We start from the raw sequence: 22472 nt of genomic DNA on the forward strand, positions 1-22472 counted from the left end.
AATATATTTCAAACCACAAATATTTTTATTCACAAAATAGCGTTGGTGCCCCCCCCCCAAATAAATAAATAAAAATAACAAAATACATTTACGAATACATTTACCCTTTAAAATATTAAAACTGATATAATATTAAAACTGAAAAACTGAAAACTATTAATCCTGAAAAATGTTATCTTACCAGTGAAAAGTATTAACATTCAATTTTTGTGTAAAATCTGTGAAATTTGAACGAGTTTTATTTGTAACATGGATTCATTCTTTCTGAAGAAAGCACTCCGTCCGGTACTGTGTTGATTCACTAGAGGGCACTAATCCAAGGTAGCGGATAGTATGGGAACAACTTGCGAGAGGAGGCCATTCACTAGCCTGTTTTAGCTACACACACCTAGCTACTCTTAGCTAGCCGGCGGCTAACCAGCGAGCTAAAACATCAGTTTGTCTTAATGTCGCCTGTCTTACCAAGTGATGGCAAGAGAACAGTGTTCACAAATCGAAGCTGGTGAGTACTGACCGCTGCTTTAATTCGCGACTAAATATTTTGCATTTACACTGTTTCCAGTTGTGTGCCAGGTAGCGAGCTAATTAACCGAGCGCAGCCCGGAGCTGGCTAACGCTAGCTCCGCTCAATAGCTACTTCAGTTAGTACCAAGCTCATTTACTGTTTTTCTTTTCAGAACTCTATTACCTCATTGCCAGATTTCTGCAGTCTGGACCATGTAAAAAAGCCGCAAAGGTAATACCCTACGATAAACAAAAAAGCAAGTCGTACTGGTTAAAAATCGTCTAAATAAGTAGGTTTGTTAGCATCCGTTGCTAACTGTGTCTCTGTGTTGTTAGATCCTGATCGAGGAGCTGGAGGAGTATGAGGTAGGTTCAGCTGAACCTTTCTGAGTTTATTTTCATGTGCGGTTTCCGTAGTGATGCCCATCTTGACGCTTTTTGGGGCCAGCTTTTTAGTAGTTTTGATCGATGCTAAATAAAGGAGCGCGATTCCCTGCCGGGACGAGCCTCGCAATTTTGTGTCCTCTCTGATATCGTCTCTTTTAACTTTAGTTGGTCCCGCAACGATGGAGTTGGGACGGGAAGAAATACAAACGGAACTTCCAAGATTGGGTGAGTGTGAATAGTCATTAATAACTTTTTAATAATATGGATCTTTTTATTCCGCTTTCGGTTGACAATAACCTTTCCGTGGATGTCAACGTTTTAATTCTTTTAACCAACCAAAACGGCGTGTTTTCAGCATGTTTGTATTTATTTTAACCTATTTAACAATCCATATTAGTGCAGGCCTGTTGATAAATAACTATATACAGGCTATGCTATTGTGTGGGCTAGTGGGCGGAGAATGAAGATAAGAGCCGATAGTGATAGGCTGAACTAGATCCAGCGCCGTGTCAGTCTTCTTTTGGAGCCAATGATATCGCAGTTGCGTTGGCGAGCGAACCGGAAGAATAGCAAGAAGCTCTTTTGATTCGCTGCAAGCTTTTCTCTCCCTCCTCTTTCTCTACCTCTCCCTCCCGTTCCCTTGATTGTTTTCCAACTATCTGCATGACAAAACCATGCACACATTATGATATCAGGCAGCAATAAACAGGAAGAGGAAAATGAAACAGTTGCAGGCTACTTATGTGTGATTGCAGAGCTGTTTGGATTGGATCTTTCTTGCCTGTATTGAAAATGAGTCAGTTAATGTTATAATCACCTTAAATTACAGAAAGTGAGGCTCGTGTTTTGTTTTTTCTCATTTGCAGTGGTAACCAGCATGCAGAACATTTTGTTTCACCATGTTCTGTTGTTGGTTATTTAAAAATAGTCGTTTCTTCAGTGATCAGTTAGCTGATCAATTCAGTTCAGTTGGTTTTTCAGGATTATGCCATTGTCTAGAGTCGTTTAAATTAACATAACAGTTTATTTTAGCACCCGTAACAATGCAGCTGATGTAATCGTGTGTTGTTTTGTTATTTGTTGTATTAATATGTAATTACCATCGCTGACGTGTGCAGGTGGTGTTGAACCAGCACATTCCTGCAGACTATTTGCTCAGGATTTGCCAGCGGATAGGCCCACTTATAGAAAAGGAGATCCCACCTTGTGTTCCTGGAGTCCAGACACTTCTGGGGCTGGGAAGACAGTCCTTGCTTCGCACCAGCAAAAGTGAGCATATTCCTGTTTTTCTATGATTTTTTAAATGTATTTATTTTGTGCTTTTCATTAGTACCTACTCGGATTAACTCACCACAGCTTTCAGGGTTTTCCGTTAGGTTCTAGTACCTGGTACCAGGTAGAGCAGGGCGATATGGCCAAAAATATTTATCACGATATATATTTGAAAATTTGCAATAACGATATAACTGACGATATAATTGATGCGTGACAAAATACAACTCCACAACATTACTAGCGCAAAAAGACAACCTATCATTTATTTTCACTTAAACAAGAAGCTGGTTTTTATGTACATTAAAGCTTTATAAAAATGTAACAGTGCAAATGCAAATTCCTTGCTGAAAGTTTAACCAAAAGGCATTTCCAGTAGAAATAGGCTGACATATACTGAGCATAACCATGTATAATATCCACTGAAGTTAAAAAGAGGTGCTTTGCAACATTAAACTGCAGTGTGCAGTACGTATTTTTCGGACCATAAGGTGCACGGGATTATAAGGCACATTAGCAGTCAGATATATCAAACTTTATTAAACTCATTCTTCTTGCTTCCTCCACTTCTGTACCATTGATTCATTAATGTTGAATTCTCTGGCAGCGGCTCTATTCCCATGTTGCTGCAGTATATTAATGACTAACCTCGTATTGTGGATGGATTATCTCAGTTGTTCTCCTGACTGAAGATTGGTCCTTTTACAGCATCCTGCCATGCGATTGCATTTGTCTCTAACCATGAAGAACCTTCACGTTAACTTTTATAAGTGGAAAAGTGTTAGTGTTCGTCCTTCAGCTTCACTGTTTATGTTATGCTAACATAGCTGTGTCGCTAGCGATCACGTAGCACATGATTATATACCAGCTAGCTCAACTTCAGTAACCCTACAAACGTCACTGCTGTTTAGTTTCCTGTCTTCATTTATGTTGGAAGTGATAGCAGAGCTGTACGTTTGATTTTTTTCAGAAATCTCTCAGTCAGAACATGCTATATCATGCTTAGGTAACTAGCGAAACTAGCGAGCTAACTTCCGCTAGCTTCCTGCTAGCTTCTAACTCCGTTAAATGTAATACATTTTGTTTTCATGGATGCCTGGAAGTTAAACTTCATAGTTACACCTGGTAAAGCAGCAACGCTGATCGTTTTTTATTAAAGATGAAAGAATTTAGACAGTTTTTAACTCTCAGTGATGCTGCAGTTTTCGTTTGACCTGAAGAAGACGGAGTTTAGGACCCAGATTACTCCCAGATTTAAGGGCATCTTAGTCCGACGGCCGCTTGCATGTTCTGCAAAAAAATGTGCTTTGTCGTGTATCTGACAGTCAAACACCAAACCAGTTCCACATCACTGAAGTTGCACCATTTTTACAAACCAATTCTGGTTCATCTGTTTCACTCAACAATCAGCCATGTGCGTATGAAAACAAAGGCACTGCGCATGCGTGTTTTACTCATATTCTATCGCGATATTTCATTTTCCTATCGTTGCCTAACATTATACCGGTATTACCGTGAACGGTATAATATGGCCCAGCCCTAGTACCAGGTACTAAAATAGTACCTACTTGGCCAGGGTTCCAAGCGATCTGAGCAGGTACTAAAGTGTGCATCAGACTGCATACCACCAATTGGTAGGTTATTGACGTCACCCAAAGAGTCATGAGAGTGTCTTGTGTGTGAAAATCTAAATCGCCAATTTTGAAACCTGGCAACGAGGGAAATGGTAACTGTGGTCTGTGGTCCCCAAGTCTGATGAAAAGCCACAGATTGAGCAGCAGCTATATTGTTGCCTTGATGTCCACCTTTGTTGTAGTGTTCGTGTTGCATACTAATTATGTCATGGGACTCTCGGACATGTTCCTGTAACAGCTACTACACACATGAGGTGGTACTCGATTGTAATGGAAAACCAGTCAATCTGAGGCGAGTCGATCCGAGTAGGTACTAATGGTAAAGGGGCTATAGTGCATTATTTTTGGCATTCATTCTTCAACTCACTGTTTTTAACATAGGTTGTAGCCACAAGGTATGTAGTGGCTCAGCTGTCGCTGCACTCCACCGAGGACGTCCACCAGAACCTCCAGTGAGCAATGGAAGTTCTCCTAATGTTGGTGTGTAAACTGTTTTTAAAAACATTTTTACAACAATATATCATTTATGCCTTTTATTTCCACTAAGCACTTAGACCCGTGGTATTAACCCGTGGTATTAAGTTTTCAGTGTCAGTGTGTCGCTTCTACTAATTATTCGTATGTGTTTCACATCAAGTGTCCATCATGGGTGCTCGCCAGGCCACAGGCACAGGTCGTTTTGGCCAGGTTCTGCCGTCTTCCTCCTACCAACACATGAAGATACACAAACGTATCCTTGGCCACCTTTCTTCAGTCTACTGTGTGGCCTTTGACCGTACCGGTCGTCGAATATTTACGGTGAGTAAGAATTTCTTATTATTTCATCATCCCTGTCTATTTTATTTTAGTGATTGTTCTTCCAGTTGTCGTGCCAGATCTAAGATAACTACTGAACTCTTCCAAAACACAACATGGAGCTTCAGTTGAAGGTGGTTTCCAGTGGAGCTGTCTTATTAATGTGTTGCTGTCGGATTGGTTTTTAGGGTTCTGATGATTGCTTGGTAAAAATCTGGGCCACAGATGATGGCCGGCTCCTGGCAACACTCCGCGGTCACTCAGCAGAGATCTGTGACATGGCTGTCAACCACGAGAACAGCCTCATTGCTTCTGCCAGCTGTGACAAAGTCATCAGAGTGTGGTGCTTACGCACCTGTGCGCCCATCACTGTGCTGCAGGCTCATGCTGCGTCTATCACATCCATACAGGTGATACTTAAAAGAAAGTGCAGAGCCCTTTTACAACATTTGAAGTATCAAATAAAACTAAAAACTTGACTACATCATACAGGAATTAAATGTTTGAAAGCAAATTCATCTACTTAATGCTTTCACCTTATCTTGAGCACTTGACCTGGGCCTGCTGCTGGCTTGTTATGTGAAATGCTGCACAGTCCTTCCCTGTGACTAACCAACACCAACTTTCCTTCTCTCCCTCCTCCAGTTTTGTCCAGCAGCTAGAGGAACAACTCGGTACCTGGCATCAACTGGTGCAGACGGCATGGTGTGTTTCTGGAAGTGGCATTCGCTCACCATGAAATTTAAGTAAGTATTGAGGCGTCTAATGTGGCATGCTTAGTGGTTGCTTGGTGGTTTTCATTAAGATAACCACAGGTTCTGTTTTTTGTTTTCCCTTCCCCTCAGTGATCATCCAGTCAAGTTTATGGAGCGTTCACGGCCCGGGGTGCAAGTCTCCACTTCATCTTTCAGCAGTGGTAAGTGTATCTCCATGCCAGGCAACATTTTGTTGTTACATGATCTCAGCTGCTCTGAACACAGCTCAGTTAATAACTGCACTTTTTTTTTTTTTTAATTTTTACTTTTGTGGCTCCTGTTGAAAACCAATTCCATCTCCTATTTTAGGTAAACTTTTGTTGCTTTTAAGATATTAACTTAACCAGGCCAAACTTCCACAGATGCATATAAGAGAATCTCATTTGAGTGACGGAATAAATGCTGCCCGCAGTTTAAAAAAATAGGGTAGTGTGTTTGCAAAATGAAAAGCATTTCATCATTTGAAATGGTTACAAGTTAACTAATATACAGTATGGCAGAACACTGTGAGGGTCATTGTTGTAGACTGAATGTGTTCTTCTGTTAATAGGTGGCATGTTCATGGCTACTGGAGGCACTGATCATATGATCAGGGTCTACTATCTTGGTGCTGAGTCTCCTATGAAGGTTTCTGAGATGGATGCTCACACGGTAAGAAACAGCATCTAGTCACTACATCCTGCTTGGTCCGCTCTGTTGTGCTTTTTAAGCTTCGTTCACACAACTTGTATTCTTTCCTACTTTTTGTGCTTTTAGGATAAAGTCGTGGTCGTCCAGTTCAGCAATAACAGTGACAGGTGAGTGTGCTTGCTCAAATCTGCAGGGACTTCAAATATTTTTTGTGTGTTTTACAAGTGTGCGAAGAATAACTGCGTATGTGTGTCCAGCCTAAGGTTCGTGAGCGGCAGTCGCGACGGTACGGTGAAGATTTGGCATTACCAGCAGCAGGAGTGGAAGAGCACCACTTTAGACATGGCTGCAAGGCTTCCAGGGTAAGAGAGGGAAGACTCGTAGTGTTTAGTGATGGCACTTCTGCCGCTATCATATTTCACGTCCGATGGGATGTTCTTTTTAGGAGCACTGCCGCCACAGGGGACGACAAAGCTAAGTTGGTGGTGACTATGGTTGCCTGGGACCGCACTGACAGCACCATAATCACAGCAGTGTCAAACTACCTGCTCAAAGTGTGGAGCACATCCACAGGACAGCTGCTGCACATTTTGTCTGTGAGTAGCTGAAGCCGACATTATCTGAAGCTCATTCGGTGTAAAATGGCAAATTGGCCTACTTGATTGTCTGTGCTGTCTCTCTGTTCAAGGGTCATGACGACGAGGTGTTTGTGCTGGAGGCTCATCCATTTGACTCCCGCATCATGTTATCTGCCGGCCACGATGGCAACATTTACATCTGGGACCTAACCAAAGGAGTCAAGATCCGCAATTTCTTCAACATGGTAACCGATCCTCAGCGAGCATCACCTACCAGCAATGCTTTGTTTTTCACCAGCTTTAAGTTCAATTTTAAATGTTTGTTTGCAGATTGAGGGCCAAGGCCACGGTGCTATTTTTGACTGCAAGTTCTCAGCAGATGGGCAGCATTTTGCCTGCACTGACTCACACGGCCATTTGCTCATCTTTGGTTTTGGCTGCAGCAGACCATATGAAAAGGTAACTGCTAGCTGAGTCTTGTTTGCCCAAAACAATCACCCCTATCATTTCCTCACTTTTAAAGGAACATTTAGAATAAATATTTGGACAGCACAGTGGATTTGTGATTACACATTTTGTTCTTTAATCATAAGAATCGGTGTCACCCTGTGGCGGCGCGCTGTTCTTGTTCCCCTCCAGATTCCCGACCAGATGTTCTTCCACACGGACTATCGCCCTCTTATCCGTGACTCTAATAACTACGTCCTGGATGAGCAGACGCAACAGGCGCCACACCTCATGCCTCCACCCTTCCTTGTGGATGTCGACGGGAATCCTCATCCTTCTCACTACCAGCGCCTGGTGCCTGGACGGGAGAACTGCAAGGAAGAGCAGCTAATACCTCAGATGGGATACATGGCTAACAGTAAGCACAGATTCACAGGTGAAAATTCAGAAGAAGTGACAGATGGTATTTGATGCTTGATTTCTCCTTGCTTTACTTAGATGATGGAGAGTTGGTTGAGCAGGTTCTTGGCCAGCAAACGGCAGAAAATGGAGAAAGCCCGTTGGACAATCTCATCAGACAGCTGCAGAATGAACAAGATGAGCGTCAGAATGCAGAGCAGGAGGCAGAAGGGGAAGAAGGTGTGTGTTGTTGTTTTTTTTGTTTGTTTTTTTTTACTCAAAATGATTGAAGTTTTTCCCAAAACTTTAAGTGTCTTTTGTCCTGTGTCCCACCCCTCTCCCAGAACCAGCCACGGCAGATGGCTGCCCCTCCCTGAGCCTGATTCTGCTGAAGGTTTCTTCCTGTTAAAAGGGAGTTTTTATTTTCCCACTGTTTGCCAAGTGGTCGCCTGATTTTTGGGGGTTTTCTCTCCAATATTGCAGGTGCTTTACTAGTGGTGCAACGGATCACGGTTGATCCGAAATCCGAACTGATGCCACTCCACGGTTCGGTACGCACGTGATCCGAAGACTCAAAAAAGGAAAAAAAAAAAGTATGTGTATGGTGCGTGTGGTCAGTCTGTTAAGCGGTTGTTATGGCTGGCGCTAGCGGTCCAAGTGGCGGAGCAGAGGAGTTTGCGGCATTTAAGCAGCCCTTTGCTGCCCAATCCGACCGGGCTAAAGATATGATGATGTGAACGTGCTTGAGCCACGCTATGATATCTCGTTGCGCATCCACTTCAGTGTGACAAGATCGTTCCAAGCATGTATGAGCATGAAAGGTTTAAAGTTATGGCTGAACTGTCCCAGGCATCTTCTGTTGCTCTAAATACAAATGGGTGGACCTCCAGGGCAACGCAAAGCCACGTGACCGCTCGTTATATCACAGCAGAGTGGTAGATTCAAAGCCCTGTACTGCCCTATAGATTACATTAGATTAGATGAAACTTTATTTATCCCTAAGATGGGTTCCTCCCAGAAATTCAGTTTCCAGTAGCACAGCACCGACAGAAGTTGCAGAATGTGAGCAGAAATATACCATATATACACCATATATATAAATACAGAGAATACAAAAGGAATAAATAGAATAAATAGGAATAAGAATACAAGGGAACAGCACATTTCAAGTATTGTGAGTCTATTACACCGTTGGATATTAACAAAAACTATTGCACAGTGAAAAGGCGCTACAGCTTACTTGTTCCCCCCTCCTTTTGTCCCCGTTTCCCCTCCCTCTCCCCTCCAGCAAGGAGTTAAACAGTTTGATGGCGTGTGGGACAAAGGAGTTTTTAAGTCTGCTGGTCCTTGACTTTGGGAGAAGCAACCTGTCACTGAACAGACTCCTCTGGTTGTTTATGGCCGTGTGCAGAGGATGCCCAGCATGGTCCATAATGTCCATATTGCACCTTAATTTGTTTTTATATAAGTGCGTGGAATGAGTCTTCAGTTGAATGTTTTTTAATAGGCTAAAAATACTTATAAGTAAATGGCGAGTCGAATTTTTGTCTTTTTCCCCCCTATTTTTGCTGATCCGAAAATCGATCCGATCCGTGACTTAAAACCGTGATCCGATCCGAACCGTGAGATTTTTCATCCCTTGCACCACTAGGCTTTACCGTACAATATAAAGCGCTTTGAGGCGACGCTTCGTTTTATTTGGTGCTATATAAATAAACTCAAATTAAATCGAAGAGAACATTTTTGGCTCTTTCTCAGTGGCTGAGGTTATACTTGTGAAATTCTACTGTTTTTGCAAAACTCTGAACATAAACATTTCTTGTCAAGTTTTTCCAAAAGTGGAGTTTGTCCCCAGTAACCTGTAATTATATTTAAAAGAAAAAAAATATAATCTTGTTTTCAGCTGGTGAAGGCGCAGAGGCGGTGCCCTCCTCTCCAGTTGTTGCACCTCGCAGAAGTGGGCAGGTGGATGGGGTGTGGCAAATGCAGCATAACGCCCTTCCCAGTCAGGTGGCCACCGAGAGGGACCTGCTGGCCTGGAGCCGCAGAGTGGTGGTCAATGAAGTGCTGCAGGGGATATTCAGGTGAGGAGGATGAAGGGAATTAGATTAGTTTTAAGGGGTTTGCATAGAAAGATTTGATTTTAAAGCAAGGAGATCTTTTTTTTAATTTTAAATTCAAAATGCTTTTTTAAATTTATTTTTAAGAGTTTCAGAGGAGTGCAGACAAGCCAAAGGTGACATTGAATGTTCTCTATACTACGCTGAGAGGAAGAAGAAACCAGTAACCTGTGCACCTAAGGTACGCTATTTTCTGCGTCACTATTGTTACGTCAGAAATCGCACATGTGCTGATTCATTCCTGATATTTTGGGTTTCGTAGAGCGATCTCTTGTCTTCACGCCTGCGCTCCCTGCGGCCCACGAAGAAAACTCATAAGCGCCATGCCTATCAAACCCGGTCAGCTCAAATCCGGCGTCCTGGAACCAGGAGTAGAAATCCCAGCAACCGACGTACCTCTAACAGCCAGATGGACTCGGAGAGTGATGGAGAAGTATGATTCACCTTGTTCTGCTTGATTTGTAAAGTTACCGTGCTATAAGGTCACTTAGTAAACAGGAATAAAATCAGAAACAAGTGCTAACTGTTAGCAGTCATTCGTGTTATACTGAAGGTTTTGGATGTATTTTTGTTAGCAGGCAGAAGAACAGGTGGAGCAAACCGATGCATCTTCAGATGGTGATGCTCGGTGGCAGAGTGAAAGCAGCTCCAGGTAAATAAACACACTGATCAAGGAGAATTTTCAAAATATAGTCCGATCACCTGCCTGACGATACCCCGCTTTGATTCTCAGCGATTCCTCCAGTGAATATTCTGATTGGACAGCGGATGCTGGGATCAATTTGCAGCCGCCAAAGCGACCTACCAGGAGACCTGTACAGCCTCCAGATTACAGCAGCTCTGAGGAAGAAGGAGATAACGAAGCCAAGGAGGCAAGGACGAGGGAAAAAGAGAAGAGGAAGAAGAAGTCCAAGGAGACCAAACAAGTGAGCCACCCGCAGCTGCAGTAGTCACAGTAAAAGCACATTTTGCTAGTTGTCACACAACATGGCACGAGTATGTACTTTAACATGTGGTAAATCATATACACTCAGAAACCCACCTCCTCTTTGGGTGGACTTGATGCGGAAGAGTGGCTGCCGCCATCTTGGATTATGGAGACTGTCCCCCGCTGCTCTCCTTTTGTTCCACAAATGGGAGATGAAGTAAGGACTGACGCTCCTAATATCAATCAGGAAATACATGTTACATCACACTTTTTAAAATCATGATTCTCTTGTCCTCCTCCAGCTCATCTACTTCAAACAGGGCCATCAGGCTTACGTCCGGGCTGTTCGCAGAGCTAAGGCTTACAGCATCAACCCTCAGAAGCAGCCGTGGAACAGACTCAACCTCAGGGTGAGGCACAGTTTTATATAATAGCAAGTGCTGTGTATCGGCCCCGGCATGCTCCATTAGTGCCCAAGCTGTTTGGAGAGTCTGAAAACGGCAGCCAATTTTTGTAACCACCTGAAAGCGGTAACCTGGTGGTCTCACTCACTTTGCACTGCTCTTAGACCTGAGCAAAAATTAGCAAGCCTCTAAGCTCTCTGCTGAGTCCCCCTTCAACCCCGGTAGTTCACCACAATCTGCTGCTGTTTTTGTAAATGAAAACAACTTGAATCTCTTGAAACACAATATACAGAATGCCACAGTAATCCTTCCTTACAGGAGTTTGTACAGCTGCATTGACCTCCTTTTCTCTTCTTCCGCCTCAGGATCAGGAATCTGTGAAAGTGGTTGGAATTAAGTATGAAGTGGGACCTCCTACCCTCTGCTGCTTAAAAGTGGCGTTCTTGGACCCAGTCTCAGGGAAAATGACCAATGAGTCTTTCTCCTTAAAGTGAGCATGAGCAATACTTGTACATTCAATGTAATAAACGACTGTGACCACATGTATTTGACCACTTTTTCATTCCCACACTTCCCAGGTATCATGACATGCCTGATGTCATTGATTTTCTGGTACTGCAGCAGTTTTACAACGAGGCTAAAGAGCACAACTGGCAACCTGGTTAGTCACTCCCCAGCAGTCTCCTTCCTGTATTTACTGCTCACGTAAAATTGTAAGGACTGTCCGTCACCTTAGTTTGATCCTCTGTTCAGGCATGAGGTTCCGCAGCATCATTGACGACGCCTGGTGGTTCGGCTCTGTGGAGGATCAAGAGCCCCTGCAGCCAGAGTATCCCGACAGCCTGTTTCAGTGCTACGCAGTAAAGTACGTCTGTGTGTGAGCAGAGCTCGCTGTAATTTTTTTAATTTATTTTTTGCTGGCTTCATGTCACCTTCTCCACAGTAAAATCAGATAAGCATCTCTAATCTCATACGCAGCATGATCTAGTGGCATATTATCACATTTGTTTCATCAGATGGGATAACGGTGAGCGGGAGAAAATGAGTCCCTGGGATATGGAGCCTATTCCTGAGGAAGGTCAGTAATATTTATTGAAATGTGTGTATTATTTTGAAATATGGCGCTCTGTTACAGAAGATAAAAGACGCAGAAAAAAGTCAAACATAATCGTACCCAATAAAAGTGAAATACTGCACATTATGGCATTTCTATTGAAAAGAAACACATTTGATCTCATTCATCTAACAGCGGGGTAGAAACCCACAACAAAAACATTGTCTGCCCTTCATTTCCGTGTCCTTATTGGAATAACCATAGAAACCATAGAAACACTGTTTGTGTTTTTATTGAACTCTATTCCATTAATTTTAACCCAGAGAATTCTTTATAGCCTGCAGTGTAACTTTTAACTACCAAAAAAAAAAGTATTTTACTTCTCTCCTTTTTTTTCTTGGTTACTAACTGCTGTTTAATGTTCTAACACTTTTGTGGCTCCATCAGCTGCTTTGCCAGAGCAGGTTGGTGATGGTGTAGAGGTGGCAGAAGAGGAGCTGAAAGCTCTACTCTATGAGCCTCAGGAAGGTGAATGGGGGGCTCATACACGAGATGAAGAATGTGAGCGAGTCATTCATGGCATCGATCAGCTTCTGACACTGGGTATGCCTCCCAAAAGGATTGATGAAGCTTTGCGGTAAAGTACAATCTGACCTTGTTTTCCTGACCTTTGCTAGGTTTGATTTTATTTGTGTTTGTTCCCCAGATGTAGCCAAGGCGTTCGCATTACCGGTAAATTTGCAGGACTACCCTCTGTACTGCACCGTAGTGGCTTACCCCACTGACCTCAGCTCCATCCGCACACGTCTGGAGAATCGCTTTTACAGGTGAAGCATCATGCACTCATAAACCTTCTCTATGAGTTCAAAGTCCTGGTGTGTTAACGTCTGAGTTTCAACCACTGATGCGTTCCTCTGCTCCAGGCGGATCTCTGCATTAATGTGGGAGGTGCGTTACATCGAACACAATGCCCGCACTTTCAATGAACCTCAAAGCCCCATTGTAGCAGCTGCCAAGGTGGTGACTGATGTTCTCCTTCATTATATCGGGTAAGACTTGACAGAGTTTCTGCTGTGTTAAATTTACCGATGCTTTAACAGTGGAGTGACCATGATGAAAACAAACATTTCTGATGCCTTGATCCCGCTGCCTCATTCAGGGACCAAAGTTGCATCGACGTCTTGGATCTGTATCGTAAACTGAAGTCTGAAGTCAGCAGTGAAGCTGAGGTGGGTGTTGCACAAGTGTTTTTGCGTTTGTGTGGTTTGTATTATTAGACTGACTATAGGATTCCTGCAGATCACTGAAAAAGTCAGTAGAAAAGAAAATAAGGTCTTTAATGTTTCATGTTTCCTACAAAATTACTTACTTTATTTTAGGATGTGATTTGAACCATTGCACTAGAGATTAGCTTAGGAAGCCAACTGTATTTGTTATCCAGTAATCCATTAATGACCTGATGTAGACGTTGCCTTTGTTTCTTGTTTGATTTGGAAATGAAAAGGAAACATAGGCTATCCCAGCTGGAGATCACTGCATTACATTCACATGTCCCAAAAAGCAAATGGAAACATGGATTTTTATGTGGTTTTTTTTTTTTTTTTTTTTTTTTGCAGGTTGACTTGGACGTAGATTCAGACACTCCAGGAACATCTACAGGACACCGGGTAAGGCAGCAGTTGATATTTGACAGGATTTTTAACCTCCCAGCTGTTGTCCCAATCTCAGTGACTTTCATTTTGTCTCTGCCAGGGAGGCACTGCAAATTCTAAGAAGCGTGGTGTGGTTCTGGATCCGAAAGCCTGGCGAGGTCAATGTCGAGAGCTGTTGCGTCGAATGACAGCTTCTACGAATTCCGAACCTTTCAGGCAGCCTGTGGATCTCTTTGAATATCCGGTAAAACAATCAGGATAAACCTCCATTTGAAATAAAACCACACATGCCAGACACTTTTTACAGCTTAAAGTAGCATTTGCAGTGCATGCTGCAAGTGTAAAACTGAAGTTGCATTCAGGTGAAGCACTGTGTTCTTCAGCGTTTCTGCACTCTTTTTTCGTTCAGGACTATCGAGACATCATTGACACTCCCATGGATCTGGGTACAGTGTCAGAGACCCTGGCAGTAGGAAATTATGAAAATCCCATGGAGTTTTCCAAAGACATCCGCCTCATTTTCAGCAACTCTAAAGCATACACTCCTAACAAGAAGTCACAGGTGAGTAGTTCACTGAGAAATAAAACATTCTGTAAAAATGCTGTTGTTATAGGTGCAGTCTGAGAAAGCTTTGGTTTAGTGTTTACGTATCGCGTTCTTTTATTTCTAGATCTATACCATGACCCTCAGCTTGTCGGCCTTCTTTGAAAAACACATCATCTCCATCATTTCTGACTACAAGTCTGCCATTCAGAACGAACGGCGGGCTCGTCAACATCTCACTTACAGGAACAGATTGCACAACGGAGGCAGCTCGCCACCTAATAGTCCATCCCACAGGTACCCGGCCACATTCACAAACCTAGACGCACCGTGTTATCAGATTATATTTTTCACTCGGGCCCATCAAAGTGTCTGCAGCTTCTGAAAGCATCTCAGAAGTGCCGTACTGAAATAAAGAAATGTTTTCTCTTTAATATCATTTCAAGGTGTCGTGGTTGGAAAAACGATTCCAGAAACTGCTGAAAGTTGCAGGCACCCTGTCGTTGTTTATATTTATTATTGTGTTGTTAATAGGGATGGGTATTGATAAGATTTTCACGATTCCAATTCCATTTTCGATTCTGTTTAACGATTTGATTCTTTATCGATTCCTTTTTTTTTTTTTTTTAAAAAAGGAGAACACTAAGGTCGATTAGCTTAGAACTTTGTTTTATATCTTCTCTTTGAACAAGATAGAAATTTAGGAGTAACATGGCCTTACAAACCCAACAGTGAGATCTTAAGAGATCCACAGCCTACGGCTCTTCAATGGGTGTCACAGGGTCCCCAGGAAAAAAAAAATTGTAAATGTAAAATAATAAAATAAATATTCTTCTGTAGCAATAACAAAGTATAACATAAATTATTCAGTAGCAATTACACAAGAATATCCAGTAATGTCCCTGCCTACAATTAAACACATTCACTTACCTAAAATCGGGGGCATCTGCTGTGGCAAATGGGTGCAAACATCTGACCACAAACTTCGTCACTGCTCGGTGACATTCGTCTATCCTGGCCTGAAAGGAGACGCTACCGGTAGACTGCAGGGAGAACTGCCAGCATCTGAGCCAGACTCTGTCTGTCTCTCTCATCATGGTCACCTAAATGCACAGTAATGGCAGGTTTTGTAATAAGGCAGATCGCGCTAACATAATATGAACTGTTAGTTGATTATTTACCTGCCGCGTTAACGGGAGAGGACGTGCAAACGTTACCACTGCTGCTGGGTTGAGATTCACGAGTCCGGAGCGGAATTCAAAACATGACATTCATTTAAGGTCATCGTGTGTTTTGTGAGCAAATGCTTTTGCATATTCGTAGTGTTTCCTCCCTTAGATGAAGTATCTACTTTGCAAGTATTGCAAGCTGCCCTGTTGTCATCCGTTCTCGTAAAGTATAACCAAACTTTTGAGCGTTTGAGCCGCTTACGCGCCGTGTTTCCTGCCAGGTAAATGACGCTCCGCAACGTGGTGACGTCATTCGGGGCGATTGGAATCGATAAGGGAATCGTTTGCAAAAATGGCAAAGAATTCCAAGGAATTGAAACAGTGGGAACCGGTTCTCAACAAGAACCGGTTTTCGATACCCATCCCTAGTTGTTAACAATAATTCTGAACTGTTGCTTCTTTCTTGTTCCCCTCTCTTGCCCAGCTCAAAAGGAAAGCACAAGTCAGGGAAGGCATCAAAGCCAAAAAAATCCCAGACCTCAACAAAGAATCGTTCTCAGAGATCACATAAAGGTACGTCTGCACTGTTGTGGCTTTCTGTGCTTTATAGATCCTTCTGCTGCGTAGACTCGTGCAGTGAGCTGCTCTTAGAGTTGGTTAAAGTAATAGTTCTTACTCTTCAAAAACCAGAATGACCTCAGTTTGGTTTTAATCCAATGAAAAGCTGCAGAGGTTGTTTGTATCAAAACTTAACAGATGTTTGTTTCCTGTGAATCAAAGCGTAACATCAGTGTCATTTTTCTTTTTTTCAGCTTTTACAGATGGCTCATTAAAAGTGTCAATAAACACTTTTATTTAAACAACTTATTATATAATAGCAGGGGCAGTATGACTGAACATTTATATACCAGTATTTTAGAAGCCTTGCAGTTTCATGACACATCACCTTTAAAAAATAATAATTATAATAACACACATTTTATTTCATAATTGTGTCTTCACATAGCTTTACAGTGACTCGTTCTTCAGGACTGGATAGGATGTAGAAACATATATGTCTTGATAAACTAAAAAAATTACACAACTGAAACAAAAAATAATCTTTCAACAAAACTGGCATGTGTGGAACAAGGAGCTGCCTGTTCCACTCTGAGGTCACATGTAATGACACTGAAGTCAATATAAGGCTTCTTACTGTTGATGTTTCCTGCAGCAGAGCTGGGAAGTGCAGCTTTGAAACAAACTCTGTTTGCACCTTTCCTTCCAAACTTTGTGGCACAAATTATTCATTTGGAAAGACGTCAGTTAGTCTTGAGTAACGCATTAAGCAAAAGTTGATGTGACGCAAAAAGCAATTCTCTCCTTTGCTTCTTTTTTTCCCCCAAGGCCAAAAATGCTCCAAACAGCAGATTCTGCCCTCTTTTCTTTATCTTGCATCACTTTTTACTGTTGTTGGAAGTGGTGACTGTTTGCTGTTAGTTATGCTATGCTAAAAACAATTTCCGTTTCTGCTAGAAAGTTTGTTTCCCCCAATTAAGAGAGTTAAAAATTGTCATTTTAAATCAAATTCTGCATCATAAAACTGTAACGATTAATACAGGCACATCTCAACAGAGGTAACACGCGACACAGCGCAAGAAAAGTTGACCAAAGGTGCATATTGAGAATCCCGTCTTTTAGAAATGTCTGGAAAATTTAGTTTATTGAACAAACTGCAAACAAACAGTGAGTGGTTCTGCCCCAAATCTTTGTCCAGCAAACATCAACTGTAAGGGGAAAGCCGTACTCAGCATGGCCATGCAAGCCTAGAGGTGTCAGTCAGCCAATAAAATCTCCCGCCTGAGTGATGCAGGCAACTTTTCCCACCTTTAGCATGTGGTGGTGACGCTGTGTGGATACTGATCAATCTAAGGTTTTGTGTAAACTTGGCTTTTAGTTTTAGGAACATGCTACAAGCCAGTATTTATCTATTTATATCGTCACTAAATCTGTAGCAGGTCAGCAAATCATGGAAAATAAACCAGGATGGAAGAATTAATGAAATATCCATGTTAATCAAGGAGTTTTGAAAGCTTGGGGACATGAAAAAAGGAAAATATGAAAACGCTACCAAACAAAAGACAAAAAAATCTGTTTTCAGAGAAACTGAAGAGAAATGGTAGGAATGGCAAACAAAGTATATTTTCCCACTTATAAAACAGGTCACCATTTCAATTTGTCCATTTGGCTCTACTTTGTTTAGTGTTAGTTAGCTAATATCGAGGTTAGCATCCCAACAAAATGGTGAATATAACAAATGACATTCAGGCTCTCTGCATTGTTTTTGATGGTGTTACCTGACTTACATACATTCACCCCTGCTAAAAGCTTCTAGTATCTTCTAATGTGATTAGTTGCTTCTGTACTCTCAGCTTTTCTGATGGATAATTGCATTGTGTCTATTTTTTTTCTTTAGCTCAGCAAAGCGGTAATGTAGCAGAGGAAGAGGACGTCCAGCCTTCTTCCCCAACTTCAGGGACGAGTGTCAGGAGCAGAAATCAAGGACCACATCGGGTGACCCGCAGCCAAGCAACTCCCGTGAAGAAATCAGGTATTGCGAGCAGTAACTAAAAAGCATGCACGTTTTCCCTTTTCAGTGTTTCTGCAAAGTTACGGTGCAGAAGTGACCCGCCGCCCTCTTGTTTTCCATCAGGTCACCAGAATAACTTGCACCTAAGTAACGGCTCCAGACAACGGCACTTGCGAGAAACGTCGCAGTCCGACGATGAAGAGGAGGCGTCAGGATCCAACAGCTCCTCGTTGGAGTCGTCCTCCACCTCGTCGTCATCATCATCCTCCTCCTCCTCCTCCTCCTCCTCATCGTCGGACAGCGACAACAGCTCTGACTCTGAGGTGGAAAAGTACGTGGAGGGAGGAGGAGATCACGACTACAGCAAAGCCCCCTGCCTGTCAGTACGCCTCTCAGCTAAGGGTAAGGTGGCAGCCTCAGAAAAGAGGAGACACAAAGGAGGAGAGGACACAGAGGCACAGGGACCTAAACGAGCACGACTGCAGCTTGAGGTAGAGGAGCAGGAGGATGAGGAGGAGGAAGAGGCAGAGGAGGATGAGGAAGAAGAAGAGGAGGAGGAGGAAGAGGAAGAGAAGGAGCAGCAGCAACAGGTGGATTTAAAACATGAGGAGGAAGAAGAGGAGGAAGAAGAAGAAGAGGAGGAAGAGGAGGAGGAAGAAGAAGAAGAGGAGGAAGAAGAGGAAGAGGAGGAGCCAGAGGACGAGGATGATAACAACTCTGAGGTGCAGACACGAGCAGCAGCAGCTCCAGCAGCAGCTAGCAGCCAGAGAGGCAGCCAGTGTAAGTCTCGGCGGGTCAACACACGGAACCAGGGCCGCAGGACAGTTCGATACGGAGACGACTCGGAGGATGATGGCCATGGGTCGAAAGACGACCCTCTAAACCTGGGCATGTCCCGCTCAGGACGGGTACGCCGTATGACTGAGAAAGCCCGTGTCAGCCACCTTATGGGCTGGAGTCACTGACACGTCGCCCCTCACCCATCCCCTTTTTTCCAAACCTCAATGAAAGAACTGTAAAACATGAGTAACACATCAGGGATTATTCTTTTTCTTTTTATACAAATTTGTGTGTGTGTATATATAATATATAAATATGATTTCTCTTTTTATCTAAAGACTGATTATGACTCTCAAACTGATAGCCGGTGCTCATAAAATGTTGCCACGGATTTTTTTTCTTCCCTGGTCAACAGAGCTTCTGTTCAACACGGACCCTCTCCAACTGGATTAACTCACCTCGGCCTTACTGCTTCTCTGGAAGAGCCCTTACGACATGGCTCTGGTCTTCTTCCTCCTCATCCTGTGGTTTCACGTCCAGAACTTTAAACACTATATAAATTCCCCTTCTTCCCTCCAGCAACCTTTCTTGCTCCTGGTCGCCAAAGAAGGATGTGGAGATGCCAAAAAAAATGGTGCTCATCTGTAGTTTTGTTTTGTTTAATTTTATTTCTTTTTCACTTAGTAAATCAAAACTGTTGTGGTAGTGGTCACAGCCACAGGTGCAGAATCACTTAAGGTATCTGATGTCAACCTTTCTCGTTTGCAGCACAGACTTCCATCTGATTGTGCTCTCCTCAACTGAGGACTAGCAATATTAGGAAGAAGTGGGTAAAATAAAATGGCAACACGCTCTTACCCCAGGGCATAAAATACTGCTGTTGTTCTTGGCTTTGTACAGATGTTGTCTTGAGATGGGGTTATGTCACATTTGGGTGCTTCATTGTATTTCACTTTGTTTTCTTTCAGTTTTTACTTGCTGGTGAGATTTGAACACCAAAAACTGCTTGGTTAGGAAAAAGATTGTTGTTTACACCTGCTTGTTGAAGAAGAAAAGTTTACCTGCTGTGTTTAAATGCGACTCCAAGCGGTCCATAAGACCCAAACTGTTTTGTATTTGAGTGGTAGACTGGTTTCTATAACCAATCACTACACTGTCTCCACCTCTTTGCATTTCTTTGAGACACTGGTGGTTTTGACACAACAGCAGTATTTGACGCCCTGGGAGCAGACGGAGAATAGATTACCATAGTAATATCCCTTTCAATGTCCTTGGTCTGTGAATGTGAAAGGAAATGTCTTTCCCCAGCTTCTTCTTGCTTGGGTCTTCTCTTCAGCACTGTTATTTAGATAGAGTTGGGTGCTGTTTTTAAAGGGTAAAGGTGGTGTATTCTTTCTTTCGGGGGTAACAAAGCCACTGTTTTTAGTGCTGTTGTACTCTGAGTGATCAGACCTGCAAATATTCATGGTTATTTCCGCAGCTCCTTCTCTACCCAGCCTGTGCAAAAGCAAAGGAATGCCCTGGCCAGCTCTCTTCCACAGAAATATTTATTTTTCCATTGCATTATACTCGGGTTACTTTATCTATTTCATACTTTATTAGTGATGAGGAAAAAGGAAATATTTGCACATTTATCTCCTCCATGTGGCAGCTGAGTAATAAAGATATTAGAGAAATAAGATGAAACCTCATTTTTGTGTAAGAATGTTTGAACTGTGCCAGCGGCACTTTCGATTCAGCCTCCCCCCCCCCTTTTTTTTTTTTTTTTTGTTTAGGTTTATAAATATAAGTAGAAATCTTTTTCAACCTGTGCATGATTAAACTGAAGGTCTCATCTGATTGCGCTTTCTTCTGGTTAACAGCAGAAGTATCATCCTTGGATGACCGTTTCTTCTCTTTGTAGCCTGATGGGTTTCAAACTTTGATAGTAGATCAACTGCACACATGATGGCTTTCTCCATCACCCTATACAATCACTGTCTCCCCCCCCCCCTACATGACCTACATTCTCATATCAACACTGGATGCTATGATTCAGACACACCTTCTCACCCCTCCGTCACTGAGGAGAGAGGCAGGCCTCCGAAGTTATTGTAAAGCTCGGTTAGTGACAGATTCTGAGAGACGAAACACAAATCGGCGTCTAAAATCAGGTGTGCTGAGCAGCAGCATTAACTGGTGTCTTGGAATATGGCTCAGTGTGGGAAGACTATTCTTATTTTGATACAGTATTTTCATACAGTAGATGACGCTTAGTCTTGCCTCAAAGCATCAGATTAGTCAACAAAGACAACGTTCTCCCATAGGTTGAATAAGCTTAATGTGTTTTTTATAATGTTTTAATTGTGTTTTGTTTTTTTTAATAAAAAAGAAAATTAACTTCTCTCAGAATTTTGTCCCCCCTTTTTTTTCTTTTAAAGAATTTTCCATGTCTGATATCTGTCCACGCTAAGCCTGCATAAGCTTGAAGGGCTACTCGCGCAGTCATCAGTTGTCTTAGTAATGGGTCGTAAACAGCCACCGAAGGCAGAGATTCGAGAGTTTCTGAACACTGGGGCTGCTGACTGTGATGGTAGGCAGTCATAAACCTCACTGTACCATTTGCAACTGCCTAACTGCATTAATGCACTGAAAGCTGGGGTGAGTCAGACAAGGAACAAACAAGGTTGAGCTGTGACGCACCGTGCTCCACCACACCTAGAAACTGCAGTGATGCTGGAGGATCTTACGATTTCTAACTATTCGGTGCATAAAGAGATAAAGGTCATTTTTAGTGTGACGAGTGTGCCAAACAGCAACAAAAAAAAGGAAAAGGTGACTTGTTATATAAAACGCCTTCATTCTATATCTAAATTGAGTCTTAAACTGCTAAATCCTCAAATGCTTATATCAAGTGATTAAAATCTGATTAAAGGCTTTTTCTTTGTAATGTATAGCTGCTGGGTGAGTGCAGCACACGGCAGGAAAAGAGTGTGTTGGCCAGTTTTGTGTCTTCAGCATTAATAAGGTAATGATTAGAATTACATCCTTTAAAATGCAGCATTATAATTGAGGGTGGTCTTACCAAAATACTGTGAAAATTGGTAATGTGCTCCTGGAAAAGTATGAATTATTCATATAAAACGTAAATCCTATAGACACACCCATCAGCTCTCACAAGACTGATTATAGGTCCTCATCTTAATAATGTGCCAAAACATAACCTAGAGTAAGGATGTAGCATCCTTCAGGACATTTTTCTAATTATATGATCCATCCACCCTTTTTCTTAACCACATTTACACAGGTTAAAGTTGTGTGGGGCTCCAGCCAAATGTCATTCGGCAAATGAGATGCGTCCTGGGATGGGTTGCCATTCAATTTAGAATTACCAGTTGACCTCACATGCAGAAGATCCATAGAGTAGTGGTTTACACATTTTACTAACAAGGGGAAGTTCCAATTCCTGGAGGAATCTGAGTATCCGGCGTAAAAATCTGCCCAATCAAACATGCAGAGCTGCCACTGTGGCATCCCCTGGTGAATAAGGGGGAAGATGAAAGTAGCTGCATAGTTGGCCTGATGGAAAACCCAAACTCTACACAGAAAGACCACAGCCACCTGGTGGATTTGAACCCAGGACCTTCACCACCATACACCAATCTGCCTAATTATACTAATAACTCATAATGAAGCACAAGAATATTATTATTCTAAATGTGGCACAAAAAGTAAGGACAGTGTGGGGGTTTTTTTTTTGCATTTCTTTGTTGTAACAATACTTCTTGGCAAGAAATCTTAAACCACTGGAAGGTCTATTTCCCCTTAAATGGTGGCACATTTGTAAGGAAAATGCATTTGTGGGTTGAGCA

At 42.4% G+C, this 22472-nt stretch overlaps 1 protein-coding gene across 2 annotated transcripts; it reads left to right on the top strand.

The window, feature by feature from the left end:
- The first annotated feature begins 301 nt into the window (after positions 1–301).
- On the top strand, positions 302–20460 carry brwd3 (bromodomain and WD repeat domain containing 3). 2 transcript variants are annotated; one of them, XM_085469857.1, is made up of 40 exons: positions 302–502; positions 678–736; positions 841–870; positions 1057–1116; positions 2010–2160; positions 4179–4277; positions 4435–4595; positions 4781–5002; positions 5238–5338; positions 5438–5508; positions 5898–5998; positions 6104–6144; positions 6235–6339; positions 6423–6573; positions 6666–6800; positions 6886–7014; positions 7195–7420; positions 7501–7641; positions 9305–9485; positions 9609–9702; positions 9784–9954; positions 10097–10173; positions 10255–10447; positions 10556–10666; positions 10752–10859; positions 11219–11343; positions 11432–11514; positions 11607–11718; positions 11870–11931; positions 12355–12510; positions 12614–12734; positions 12831–12956; positions 13067–13136; positions 13524–13574; positions 13660–13803; positions 13969–14121; positions 14231–14400; positions 15757–15845; positions 17728–17862; positions 17965–20460. In XM_085469857.1, the coding sequence occupies exons 1-40, from the start codon at positions 469–471 to the stop codon at positions 18804–18806; spliced, it is 5391 nt and encodes a 1796-aa protein (XP_085325983.1). In that variant the 5' UTR covers positions 302–468; the 3' UTR covers positions 18807–20460. The 2 variants fall into 2 exon arrangements, with proteins under 2 accessions (XP_085325983.1, XP_085325984.1); XM_085469858.1 differs by having other exon boundaries at positions 10100–10173.
- Positions 20461–22472: the final 2012 nt, after the last annotated feature.

Source organism: Copadichromis virginalis, linkage group LG10, assembly GCF_057382275.1.
Source record: "Copadichromis virginalis isolate Kocher_CV1m ecotype Utaka linkage group LG10, C_Virginalis_male_GT1.1, whole genome shotgun sequence".
In the NCBI taxonomy this organism is placed as follows: Eukaryota; Metazoa; Chordata; class Actinopteri; order Cichliformes; family Cichlidae; genus Copadichromis; species Copadichromis virginalis.